The sequence below is a fragment of the Nestor notabilis genome, unplaced genomic scaffold (genome assembly GCF_000696875.1).
Source record: "Nestor notabilis isolate BGI_N333 unplaced genomic scaffold, ASM69687v1 scaffold32525, whole genome shotgun sequence".
Lineage (NCBI taxonomy): Eukaryota > Metazoa > Chordata > Aves > Psittaciformes > Psittacidae > Nestor > Nestor notabilis.
In genome coordinates, this window is record NW_009929428.1 from 26,743 (window position 1) to 40,332 (window position 13,590).

The 13,590-nt window shown below is 35.7% G+C and overlaps 1 protein-coding gene across 1 annotated transcript in view; it reads left to right on the forward strand.

Moving 5' to 3' along the window:
• GABRA1 (gamma-aminobutyric acid (GABA) A receptor, alpha 1) overlaps positions 1 to 13,326 on the forward strand; it is a 38,002-nt gene extending 24,676 nt beyond the window's left edge. The window contains exons 6-9 of the mRNA XM_010014964.1: positions 1,157 to 1,300; positions 6,772 to 6,924; positions 9,506 to 9,708; positions 12,785 to 13,326. Coding sequence (XP_010013266.1) covers positions 1,157 to 1,300; positions 6,772 to 6,924; positions 9,506 to 9,708; positions 12,785 to 13,093 — 809 coding nt within the window. The 3' untranslated portion in view covers positions 13,094 to 13,326. The remainder of the gene's footprint in view (positions 1 to 1,156; positions 1,301 to 6,771; positions 6,925 to 9,505; positions 9,709 to 12,784) is intronic.
• Positions 13,327 to 13,590: the final 264 nt, after the last annotated feature.

Genomic DNA, 13,590 nt, shown 5'->3' on the forward strand with positions numbered 1-13,590 from the left:
TTTACCACTGATTCCAAAAAGCTATGTATATGTTACAGTGCTTGGGGAATATGAAGTCTGAGGGTAAAAGCGCCCTTCCACTTCAATAATGCAGGATCAAATGCCATGCAAGGAATTTACCAGCATACTCCATCCAACACCAGCTCTTCAATTACTGTTATCTCTTACATGGATAAGATAAAATTATTAACTCACAAATGAAGTCAAGTGAATCAGATCCCTCCCTTTCCTTTCCTGCTTGCCAATACTGAAAAAAGGGAAAAATCTCACCCTCTAGATAGTAGTCTAGTGCCATTTTAGATACCCTAAGATGTCCCACCTGGTTTGCAGCTGACTTGAGTGTGTGCAAGCTTTATGCAGGTTCTAATCACACATTCTGTCCCATACATGTCTTGGATACCCTTAGGTGTGAAGAATGACACTAGATGCCTCTATGTAGACAACTAATTCCTACCCTAACTGCTCATAGCAAGTGTGTCAGGCTCCAGACTATGCAAAATGACAGAGGAATTTTACAATGGGACCAAGATTAAAAATACTGATATATAGTTTGATTTCTGAAATAACATAAATAACTTACAAATAACAGCACAAAACAACCTGGATAGCATATGTAGGATGCTATTGAATCACCTATGTAACATACTAGACTACTCAGGTTTGGAGAATCCACAGTGGTTCTCTGTTGCTTTGTTCCAGTCTCAGATAAATGTGAACTTGAGTGTGAGCATTTCTCAGAAATAACCAGAGCAAAAAAAAAAAAAAAACAAAAAAAAAAAAAATTCATTGTGATTTAACCTCACTTGAGCCTTGGTAGCCTCAGAAATGTCTGCTATGCCTGTTATACAGCAGGGTCAGTATGAGAGGGGATAACCAAATGGAGAGATGATGTAAGGAAGAGAAAGATTTTCTTGCCATTGAGGACCAACTTTAATCAAGCCCTACACCAGTTACATAGCTAATCATCATATGGATACACCTGTAAAATCAGTTCTATTTTCCCATAGATAAAAAGTTCCAGTAAGCTGGTTGTGGGTTTCTATAGATAATTAAAGAGAATTTAATATTGAAACAACTGCTCAAAACATTGTTCTGATAAAGCCGTATGGCAACAGAAGGTTCGAAGCTGAAATGCAGTGTATTTCTTTTAAATTAGATGCTTATACCAGAGCAGAGGTTGTGTATGAATGGACACGGGAACCAGCAAGGTCAGTAGTTGTGGCTGAAGACGGCTCTCGATTGAACCAATATGATCTCCTTGGACAAACTGTGGACTCTGGAATTGTTCAGTCCAGTACAGGTCTGTGAAAATTTTGTGGGCTTGTTTTTGGTTTTGTTTTTCGTAAGGGTCATATCTAACTGCCAAAACATAATTTAGGGCAGGAGAAAAAATGCAAAGGCCAAAGATTGAGAGAGGTAAATTGCAGTATATGAGCTTCAGATTAGGAAACTGTGACTTTGAAAAGAATGTATCCTGGGATTCTCCTTTTTCAACTAGTGATTATAATATTTGAACAATTAAAAAGCTTCACACAATGAAGAAACAGTAATTTACATTATAAAGAAGCACTCCTCATATCTTTGTTGTATTATGTCCTTACCATATAAGCTTAAAAAAAATAATTGTATAAAAATATGAATCCTCAAGGATTGCATTCCTGGAGGCAGTGAAGTTGCTAAAAGCCAGCATATAGTTTCTCAGAGAGGTATGTAGAGAGTGAAAAAAAATATGTCATCAAATAAAAAACCATCTGGAACATTCAAACAGGATTTAGGTATCTTAATGCTAGCACCAGCTTTACCTCCAAAACTAGTAATAAGATACAGAAACACAGCCAACATCTACAATGTCATATGCTTGTAACCTTAAAGATGGCTAAAACACATTGCTTTTCACTTTGTAGTGTTTAAGATGTTTTGTTTGGGGTTTTTTTTTCCTGATAATTTGGAAGTGGCATGAAGACTCAGATACAGTCAGAAACTGAGCATAAGGCATGAATAAGAGCTCAAAGTGTTAACTAGGCTGACTGTTCAGTGGACCAAAAGAAGCGCTGCATTAGAAGCAGTTGTATTGTTTTGAATATACCCAACTTTGTAACTAAACTAGAGAAGTACACTTACACCTGCGTAATTCAGACCTTCTAATGTGTCACTCCAAGTCATGAACATTTAAGGAAAATTGAGTAATTTTAAGCTGAACCCTAGTTCATGTCTGACTTTTTATTTAGCTTGCTAAAATATGTTCATATGCTCACTTAAGCCAACAGAACTTCTCACAGACAATAGTTTCTAGTGGACCAATATTCAGGTTACTGCTTGGAAGCTTCTGTTCCGTTGATGTAATCACAAAAGAAGTGGGATAACAGTACTAAGGGCACAAGGGCAGTATCAACACAACTGTTCCTGCAGATTCACTGCTTCCAGTATTGAGCGCAGAGGCATGCGTAAGACAAGTAAAGGGAAAAGGGGAGATCTCTTGGCCTGGCCACAGCTAGAAATGTTGTCACTGGCTTTTGTGAAGCCAATAATTCACCTCAGCTGCCCTTTGCTGGAAAGTCAGTGGGATTTGAGAGGAACTGCAAGGATCTCAAGCTCTTTGCTCTTTCTTTTCTGAAGCTACTTGTTCACCTTGACAGCCTGTGTCCCTGCGCTTCTGCACTCATTGACAATTCTCTGCTTGCTGGACGCATTATAAAGGTGGCAGGATAATTAGAAGAGACTTTGTAACCTTGGGAACATACCTAATCCAAATAGTAATCCAAATAGGTAGTACCAGATATAGTTCAGGGTAATCGGACAGTAGCATGAGAAGAACCCTATAAATTGTTAAGAAAGGCAGATAATAAATTTTTAAACAGAACTGAAGGCAAACAAATGTAAAAATTCTTCCTACATTTCTATGAAGAAATAAATATTTGTTTTGCCCATACTTCCTAAGTTTGAATTCTGCCTCCTTCTTCTACCTGTGAAACTCTTTACCATACCTATCCATAAAGTTAAATACAGTAAATGTATTTAATGCTGAAATGAAGATGCTGTTGTCTAGATGCAGAACAACACTACAAAGAAATAACTACAGTGGTTATCAGAAAAAGAAAAAAAAAAGTCCATTAAAGAATCTTTTTATTACCAAACTTGCAATCCTCTGTAGTTGCTACCTGATTAAAATATACAAGAAACATATTTCTTGTTTCCAAATTCAATGTCTTAACAAAAAATTCTTCTTGATTTGCTTTGGAAAGGAAAATGGTTTGCCTTCCTCAAAATAGTGTTGGGGATCAGAAGTGGTTAATAATCACTTTTCTCCCCATTCAGGTAGGTGAGCAGCTAGTCTCAACAGAATCCTCCAGCACAAATTTGTCCTCTGATCATCTCTGGTTTAAGATATGATATATGTAATGAAAATTATGAAATTCCTCCCTGCTTTCAGAGTTGTGGATGGTGACTCATCTGACAAAAAGAGAAAAGGAATTGAAAACAATCTTCACTTAAGAGTCTCAGCACCTTTATTAGGCAAGAAAATGAAGCCTTGTGCTGCTGATTCTGTAGATCATTAGAGGAATCTACATCATCTTCGGCAATTTTAAGATAATATTTGCACTTGCCTGGAATGCCAAACACGTATTTTCCAAGAATTTGGGTGCAACTGGGTTACTCATTCTCAAAACTAATAAGTGACTTCGTAAATCCATAAAGTCCTTTCCCCCCCGCCTTTCGTTTCTTCATCTGCTAGCCTTATTTCTGGATCTGACTTTTTTAAATGCTGATTTATTTATTTATTATGACAAGAAAATCTTGAAAGACTTCAAACATCTCTATAGCATAGTTATTTATCTGTGCTGGCAGGTACTACATCTGTGTGAAGGTACTACAGGCTTAAAATTTTATTCATATCCATTTTTTACTTGTTTGTAAAATTGTTGTCAATCTCCAACTACTAACTCGTATTGACTCAGAAAGAGGTTAAAGTGATCTTTTTTGTAAGCATCTTAACAGATGCTCAAAGGGCTCATGCAAGTTCCTATTTACATAGAAATATTTTGGAACTTTGAAAACATTGCTTTGCACTGAGAATTATCAGGATTTATATTCACAGTAGTTTATTTTTTTCTGATGTTTTGTAAATCTTCTGAGAGGATGCTGTTCAGAGTTTCCTATTGGGTTACATGGCAAAAGTAATAAATGAGAAAAGCTACGTTTTAAATTAATGACAAAGAAAGTGTTGCTTTCTATCTGCAGTGATAGAAGTAGTATTATAGCTAACACTCAGTCCCCTGCTCAAACCTTATGTCTGATGTGATTAACATCAATTATAGGTGCTCACCTGATAAACTGGGTTTATTACAAATAGTTTATGGAACACTGAGTAGTAGGTTTGATGTAACTTTGCTGAATTATCAACTATTTTCTTCCTAGGACATAGGTTAGTTTATACAACCTGAGCATTGGGATACACTATAGAATTAAGGGCTATTTAGAAACTGCAGCCAGAACACTGGAAGTATTCAAATTTGGAAATCATAGAATCATTCAAAACATTAAGTTAATATAGATGAAGGAGTTGTTCCACAATTTTAAATGCTTCATATTCTGAAATACATATAAACTAGTTTAAACTTCAGAGAATAAATAAACTGAAAACCAAATTTGATGAACACAGCTATTTGTAGAAGAATTTAGGAATTCCAGGAAAGCTAAAAAGAAATACCTTTGTTCTAACTTCTTTGATAAAAGGATAGGAGATAAGAGAATGTAAGCTACAACTTCTGCTACAACTTATGAAAGCCAATGTGACCTTAATCAGACAACGCGAATACAAGAAATATTTTGCTCAAGAACTACTTGAAATTTTAGCTTGTATGGAATTTTATGGCCTTTGAAAAGAGAGTTACAGAGGAATTTCTGGGAAGTTAGATAGTGGTCAGCAGAAAGTTTTTCTATTAGAGAAAGATGTAAGATGCAGGAAGCTAAAGATTCAGCAAATAACTGAGTAATTTCATGTACTTCAGTTATTTAAGCAAATCTCAAAGATCTATTCTCTCTTAATAAATGGCTGCAGTCCATTGGTACTTTGGAGACTGAAAAACGTGGTTTTGCCTCATAACTGAACTGTAGGCATTGTTCTAGACCTGTGCTTTGCCTGATTTACTCCTCGTGGCACTACCTTTATCTGACTTCTAGCTCAGACCTGCTGCAATGCTTAACAGGTGAGAGTAATCCCTGTCTTTTTAATTGCCTTTATGCTTTGAATCTTGTTCTCATTTTCCAGAGGTTAAAAATACTTTGATAATATAAGTAGCTACATAAAGCTTCAGAGTACAGTGGTGTGTTCACTTTGTATTCTTAGCTTGCCATCTACAATCACTGAATTAATGCTGACATACCATTGTGAGCATTCTATATCCGATTGCATTAAAATAGCTTCCCACGTCATTTTTGTAGATAAAATTAAGTTATTGTCTCTTCTAGCCAAAGCTGGCACTCTTTATGAGATCATAATCTCTGGTACAGAAGAAAAGAAGGTTGTTTCACTGAAAGTTAAAGAAAGGTGGGCAAAATTCAAGTAATAGTGCCCACTATACTACTTCTGCCTGTCCCACTTTTAAAAGAAAATTTTCCTTGTATATCCTTTGCTATATCTTTCAATTTATAATTGATTCTCTTTTTCCCCCTCTGCTACTGTCTTTTATATTGAATCATATCAGGAGTATTGTCACATCTTATTTATAAGCTTTCCTCAGGGTTATACATTGAGCAAGATTGTTCAAATGAATGTTCTTCTAGACTCTGAATTAAAGAAAAGGGCATTTGACATGCTTGGTGCATAAGCAGTCACTGTCTAGACATAGTTTTTCAATCCAATTTAAGTTTTTCCTGTACAAGAGCAACTTTCTCTTTCCAGCTGCCTCCATTTTAAAATAGAATAACAGTAATTTCATGTGTCATCTCTAATCTAGACAGAGGTTTCCATTCAGTTACATGTCCACTTGTTCCTTTCCTAAGGTAATATTTATTGCATAACAAGAAGAAACAATAAAAAAAAAAAAAAAAGTCACACCAATAGGTTTCCCAATCTTTTGAGAATACACAGTTTTTAAAAATCCAGCATTATTTGTTGTACTCTGGCACAGAAGATTTATAAAGTTGTATAAATACTTATGATTCCTTTCAATTGCAACTAGAATATCCAGTTTATATGTTTTCATAGCACCCAAAAAGTTAGTGGTAATAAAAATAGTCTTTTGTTCACCATTTACTTCAGGACAGAATACTCATTTAGTAAAGTACTGAGTTAGCAGAACAGGGACAAAATCTTCAGAGTACATAAAGCACAGACAGTGGTAATGCAGACCAAATCACATCAACAAGTACCTCTTAAGCCTGGCCCTGAAACGCTTCTGAGAACCTGTCTTGATTTAGTCTTTTTTTGATGTTTACATGTATATATTATGGTGGTTTTCTATCTTCTAATAGAATAAGACCTTTCACAAGAGGCCTAAACAGCCTCTGATGCAGACTTTCACTCACTACTCAGAGATTAAAATATGTAAGTTTAATTAGCATTTCTCAGAACTGTCTAGTTTTGTATTACTAGTAGAACTTCAGAACCTGCTTTATTAAATGTTTTCTTCAAAGCTGACCCAATTTGATGTGAGGACTTTTTCTTTTTTTTATAATAGGGGTGAATATAATGAAAAAAGTATTTCCTGTAGAGCCTTCTAATTTGGATATTTATAGAAGCTTTAATGTTCCCGTTTTTCTTGGTTGTAGGGGAATATGTTGTTATGACTACACATTTTCATTTGAAGAGGAAGATTGGTTACTTTGTCATCCAGACTTATCTGCCATGCATCATGACAGTGATACTCTCACAGGTGTCCTTCTGGCTTAATAGAGAATCTGTTCCAGCAAGAACTGTATTTGGTAAGCAAGACCTATAACCTGCTTGGCAATCATCAGCCAAATAGGCTTAAGAAATTTTATGTTTATGCATAACATGATATTGGAGAACAGCACAAGCCTGGACATAGTGGAGTACACAGTAGTTAACACACTTCATTGCAAAGATATAGCAGAAACTGATTTAAGGACTAAAGCTTTTAAACTGATTGTGAAGAGACCTGAAAATACCTTGAGCAATCTATTGCAGTTTGACTTTTCCAAAACAAGAAATGTATTAATAAAGTATTTCTGACAATAGCAATGACATTCATAGTGGGGATTGTCAGAAAGGTTTTAATCAATGGTTGTTGGTCATTTGACATCCTTAGGCCCTTTGAAAATTCTTAAAATATCTAATCCATCAATCCCTTTTGCAGGCTGCTGCTAAAGGTCTGCTCTTGAAATCCGTGACAGCTTATTGTGCTTACAGCAGTGAATAGGTACACTCAACAAATGTAGTAAGAAGGCAGTCTTTATACAGTTTATACAGTTGGTCCCTAGTGCTTTAACCACCTCTTGCAAACACTTATCTTAAAATTAGAAACAAACAACTAGCATAGACTTTGGAGATACTAATCCAAGTCACATCCATAATTTAGAAAAAGAGTAAAAAATCTTCAGTTAAGGAAGACAGAACCTGGGATTTTGCTGTGACTTAGTCTTTTTTGTGATGTTCAGATGGGACACCAGAACATCTTTGGCAGGAGGACGTGGAAGAACACACATTCAAGTTGGCATTTACACTGGTTTTCCTGCCTCAGGGCACTGTTGGGACAGGACTCCATGCACACTCCTGCTTTGCCAAAGAGCACTTGACCGTTTACACTGGCCAGAGAGTCACAAGGACTGATGTTGAGAAATGCAGACTCTGACACTCTTGTTCAAGACCTGTTTTTATAGACCTTTTCTAGCACTCTTTACAGCTGTGCTTTAGTTTCCCAGTGCCTCTGGAAATCAATCACTACTTGCATAGCCTTAGACTTCATGAACCACATAGAGGTTTTCTGTTGATATATGGATGTGTGTTTACAGAAGAATGGTTTAGACCGCAATAAAATTAAATTTCATTTGTGTAATATTTAGATTAACATCTAAAATTAGTCCTGAGTTTTTGTCATCAACTTCACTGAGAATTAACCTGGGATTTTTGTGGGCCTCTGTAGTCAAAGCTACTGAAATTGCTATTTCACCTCTTTTTGCTTATGCCATTTAAAAAGAAATGTCAGATTATCAGTTTGAAATGTGGTACTGCATTGGTCCTAGATGGAGAACGATTTCTAAGATTTCCTAAGCTCACAGTAAATAATATGTAATACTGCACAGTGTTCAAGATGTTATTTTCAGAGGCTCAAGAATCCACATATTTCTGAAAGTTTTCCTTTTAGAAGACAAATACTTAGTAAATAGTCTTGTGTTTACTCCATGGTTATGTATCCAGATAGCTCGTTCATTTCTTAATGTCAGTGAAACAGTGTGGCAGAAAGTTTTGCTTTAATGTATATACATACAGAAACACGATTTACATCTGTTAGTCTACTTACTACAACAGATTATATAAACTATAAATCCTGGTTTGCTACTATGTAAGTGAAACATAAGATCACTAGTAATGGGTCAAAGACAAGATTAGGTTATCTCTCAGTGAAGAGAAATTGATTCCTCCTTCATGCTCTTGACACCAGCACATAAATACACCACTCATTATTATTTTGCCTGTTTTAGACCACTGCACATTTTCACTAACAGTGCAGCAAAGTTGAGCTTACAAGACATATCCAATACATGACATTGCAGTTGTCAAGGTAACTCCTACACATGTGATTTGATGTAAATGCCCAGCCTGCACTTGCAGAATATTTTTCAAGCAGCTGCAAGCAGAGTCAGCTCAATAAGAGTCCTGCTTGCTCTCCATGGCCAGTTAAGGGAAAGGGTTCATCAGCAGTGATAAGCTCTGGTATCAGAAATGTAAACTACATTGTTATTGTTCTTACCTTAATTCTTTGTTGTTTTCAGGGCACCAGTGAATAAAGGGTCAGAAATCTGTAAACCCATCAATTCAAATAAAATGCAGTATCACATAAAGTTTAGTGCACTTGAGTATATATTTGAAGGAACGTACACCAAATAAGCTGAATGCAAACAACTTTTTTTAGTTTTCTATCTAAATGTCTTATAACTGTTCCAAAAAGGAATGAAAAATGTTAAACTGTTACATCGGTAGGACATTTCACAGGGCATGAATATGGAACAATGACAGTGATTCTCCAAATATCAGGAAGCAGAAAGTAGTATACAGTCCATATCTCAAAATACAATTTCCAGTCCAACTTTATAAACATTCTACTACAACAATGTCAAACAATAAAGGTATAAAAGATGTTTTGCAAATCCTGAAATTTCCACAGAATTTGAACTCTGATCTCCTCATTTAGCACTGGACTTAAGTGGGGAAGTTTGTAAGAATTAGGGGTGAAGACAAGGCTTTCCCATCTGTTGTAGCAGTTAAGAAATGAAGCACAAAACACAGCCACTGATCTAGACACTAAACTGTTTTGCTTCGCAGGAGTGACAACTGTCCTGACAATGACTACCCTGAGCATAAGTGCAAGGAATTCGCTCCCCAAGGTGGCCTATGCCACTGCCATGGATTGGTTTATAGCCGTGTGCTATGCCTTTGTGTTTTCTGCACTCATTGAGTTTGCAACTGTGAATTACTTCACAAAGAGAGGCTATGCATGGGATGGCAAAAGCGTCGTTCCTGAAAAGGTAACACCACTTAATATGTATACCAACAGGTCATCCTGTGGCATGTTTGGTCATTATATGGGGTTTTTTACTCTGTTAGAAATTCTTATATTTAGAATAGGAAGTAATTATTCCAAAGAGTTTCCTCATCTATTCACACACAGCATTGCTACACATAAACAATAACTACATAGACATTGAGTATGTAAATATTGCTTCTGACGTACTGGATGATAGTTAATGCTATTAGTAATTTAAAATTTTACTAAGATTCTGACTTGTGCTATTGAGCAGAAAGGATAATGGAGTATCTTTTCTAAAGGCTGGCAATTAGTGTGTGAGCAAGAGAAAAAGTGGATGCCTCAAGTATAAACATAGGAAAAAAAGAATCTTGTGAGTACTATATTTGACAGTTTCCTAAGTACATTGCTCCCCAACATGACCATCAGGAAGACTGCTCTATGATCACGATCAAATAAATCACTGCAGGACATTTTCTTTCCCTGTTTTTGCCTCCTATTATTTCCCTATTTTTTGAAAATAGAAATAGTATTTTTACTTCTTAGTCTATTTGTTTTGGGGAAAATGTTGACAGTTGTGTTGGGACTGTACAATCCTGATCCATACCTTCATGAATGCAATAGAGAGACACCACACTGACTCCCTTTTGTCTGGCATCAGACCTTGTCTATAAATTGCAGATGCTTCAAGAAATTGTTGAGGACTTATAGGTGATGAAAGAGAATTATTTTTATTGAAAATAATTTGTTTGATTCTTTGTTGTCTCTTATCTTCATCATATGCATTGTAAAAAATGCACTGTATTAATAGAGCAAAATCCTTAAATGTTAAATATTGTCTTGCTAATATAACCTACCTTGTAACATACTACTACAATCAGCCATTTCATTTGTTTCAAAGAAAATTACATTTTCAGAAGAAAAATAAACCAATATAAACACAATATTCAAACACTGTTTAAAACGTTGGAAAACTTATGGCCTTGCATTCCTCTGCAGGTAAGGGTCTTTATATATCATTTGATATAAGTCAGCAAAGACATACATGTATTATTTGCAGACGTAAGAAAAGGCAAGGAAGGCAAACTACCAGTAAACAGAGTATCGTACCTTGATGAAATTTAGAGCTCTAATTAGCTGTTGTATTATTTTTTCATAAAGTTGAATCTGACATGAAATATTAAGACCCTGACTGGTGTCGGGGCTGTCTGCAGATCAGATTCCTCATGACATTTAAATCTATAGAAAGGTTCTCCTCTGAGATGTCAAGTGAAGTTCTTTTCCTGCTGGATGTATTGCTGCTCACTAGAGTATCCAGCTAAGAAGGAAACGGGACTGGCTTCATACTGAGCAAGCATATTAACAGCCTTCTTGCTCAGGAGAAGGAGAATGGACAGACAACTAAAGCTTCTTCTGACATTGACCTTTTTCTTCCCCGAGTATTTTTTATTTCAACCTGTTTGTTCCTCCTGCTCAGCAGAAATATTCTAAGACAACCTGAAGCCTTTTCTTAGCCTCAAGTTAAGCCACATGCTATTATCATGCAATAAAGAGCATCTACGTCAGAGCTGTCACGTGATTCCCTTTTCTTACTAAGTAGCAGAAAACTAACACTTCAGACTTAATTTCCTTCCTGCATGGGGCTCCAGGCCATGCTTTGGGAAGCCTCTGATGACTTGATATTCTGCAGCTTCCCTTCAATTTCTAAAGTGTCCTGCAGGAGCCTATCTGCTCTCTGAAACTTTCACCTCTTGAACAAGAAGTCTCTATCAACCCCTCCACTGGGTAGTCTATATAACTGTTAATCTATAGTTAATCTGTCATGAGAAGTATTGTGACTATAAAAAAATATTGTCTTTGTTGTACAGCTGCTTCTTGAAAACAGAGCTGTATTTACTATGTTTGGAAACAACATAATAGATCACATTCTGCTGATATTTTCTATTTAGCCATATCTTTTTTTTGCATTCCTTTTCTCCCTATAAGAAGATAGAATGGATAACACTTGGCTATTCTTTTTGTGCCAAGTACCACCTAAAGATTTTCTAAACTCTTGGGATTTTTTGTTATAGATTTGTTTTTTTTTTCCCCCCCTCATAAGCAGAGGAGCTTGAAGCCAAGTGATGCTTTTCTTTATCCCTCCTTAGAGATCTACTACATCTCTTTTATGTTTACCTTTGTGCAGTGGCTGGAGGAAGGGTTTGGACTGTATGCAACAGGGACAATTGAATTCCAGGTGGTGTCCCCAGATGTCAAAATATTTTTTTCCTACACGTAGATCCTAGAAGTAGAACACCAGAAAACTTAAGGACATAGGGGAAAAATCTAGATATTCTTTCTGATCAATAAGTTCTTCTCCACTAAAAGACCTTCAATACTTTCTTACTTTAGCAGTATAGTCAGGTGGAGGCAAAAAATGATACAGCTATTTAAGTCCTGCATATGGAATGACATTTCAGCCATTATGATCCAACTGTAACATTCAAACAAGAAAATTAAGTTTCTATTCCATAATGCATGTGTTTTTGGTGAAAGCTGTTCATGAACAGAATACTGGTAGCTTTACAGTTTAAGAAATGATCCATTCTTTTAGTGCATGGTCACATGATAATTTTATTGTATATTTTAATGTATGAACTGTCTTAGAATGCATCATAACACATTATTCATCTTAATATTGGAAAATACAATAAGAAATTCACTGTCTTTTAAAGTTTTAGTCCTGTTGATTAAAGGAATATTGAGTCGTTTGTCACTGCTGATCAACATTAAAAGTAATTTTGTCGATCAGTGAGCCTAGCTATCGGTAGAGGCCCTCATTACAGTTTATCCATCATCTAATTTTTAGATTAGATAAATAATGGTTTAAGTAATGCAGGTAACGCAGATGAATGATTTTTAAATTTGTCTTCACCTAAATATTTTGTATAAATCATGTCTCCAGACACTAACTTCTTTCTTACAGGTTATTGCAATATTTGGTATGAATTTGATTAATTGAAAAATTTTATTATACTTTTTCATAATCGCATCTGTTGAGAAGACAGTGAGAATAAAACATTTTCTTTTTTCTTCAGCCAAAGAAAGTGAAGGATCCTCTCATTAAGAAAAATAACACTTACACAGCTGCAGCTACAAGCTACACCCCTAATATTGCAAGGGACCCTGGGCTGGCAACCATTGCTAAAAGTGCAACGATCGAGCCCAAAGAAGTTAAGCCAGAAACAAAACCTGCAGAACCCAAGAAAACTTTTAACAGCGTCAGTAAAATTGATCGACTATCAAGAATAGCCTTCCCCTTGCTTTTTGGAATCTTTAACTTAGTCTATTGGGCTACCTATTTAAACCGGGAGCCCCAGTTAAAAGCTCCAACTCCACATCAATAACCTCATTTATTTGTACAGTTCTGTTTTGTCATTTGCTCTGGGAATTGCTTCCCGTTTTCACATACAGTAATTCCCATTTGCTTCATTGCCTCTGTCTTAAAGAAAATAAAGGTTTCTTTATTTAACAAAAGGTAAAATATATCGGTATATTTTAAAAACCTGTGGGTGAGAGAGAGAACAATATAAGCTATATACTTTAGAAAAGTAATTCTGAAGATGGGAAAGAGTTGTAGGGTAATGAAAAAAACAAAGGAAAAAAAATAAAAGGAACTATTTGTAGGTAGCTTAGTACTGAATGTCCCCAAGAGGTATTGTATATGTACGTGAAAAAGATATTTTTATTCAAAGGATTGTGGGGAGAGGGAAAATACTCTTTATGATGTTCCCGATGCACATTCTATATTGCACCATTTATTCAACCACTGTTTGTAATTTTTTCAAGGATGTAAAGCTTTCCATTTGCTGAATCAAATAAGAGATGTTATTTTCCTAATCCC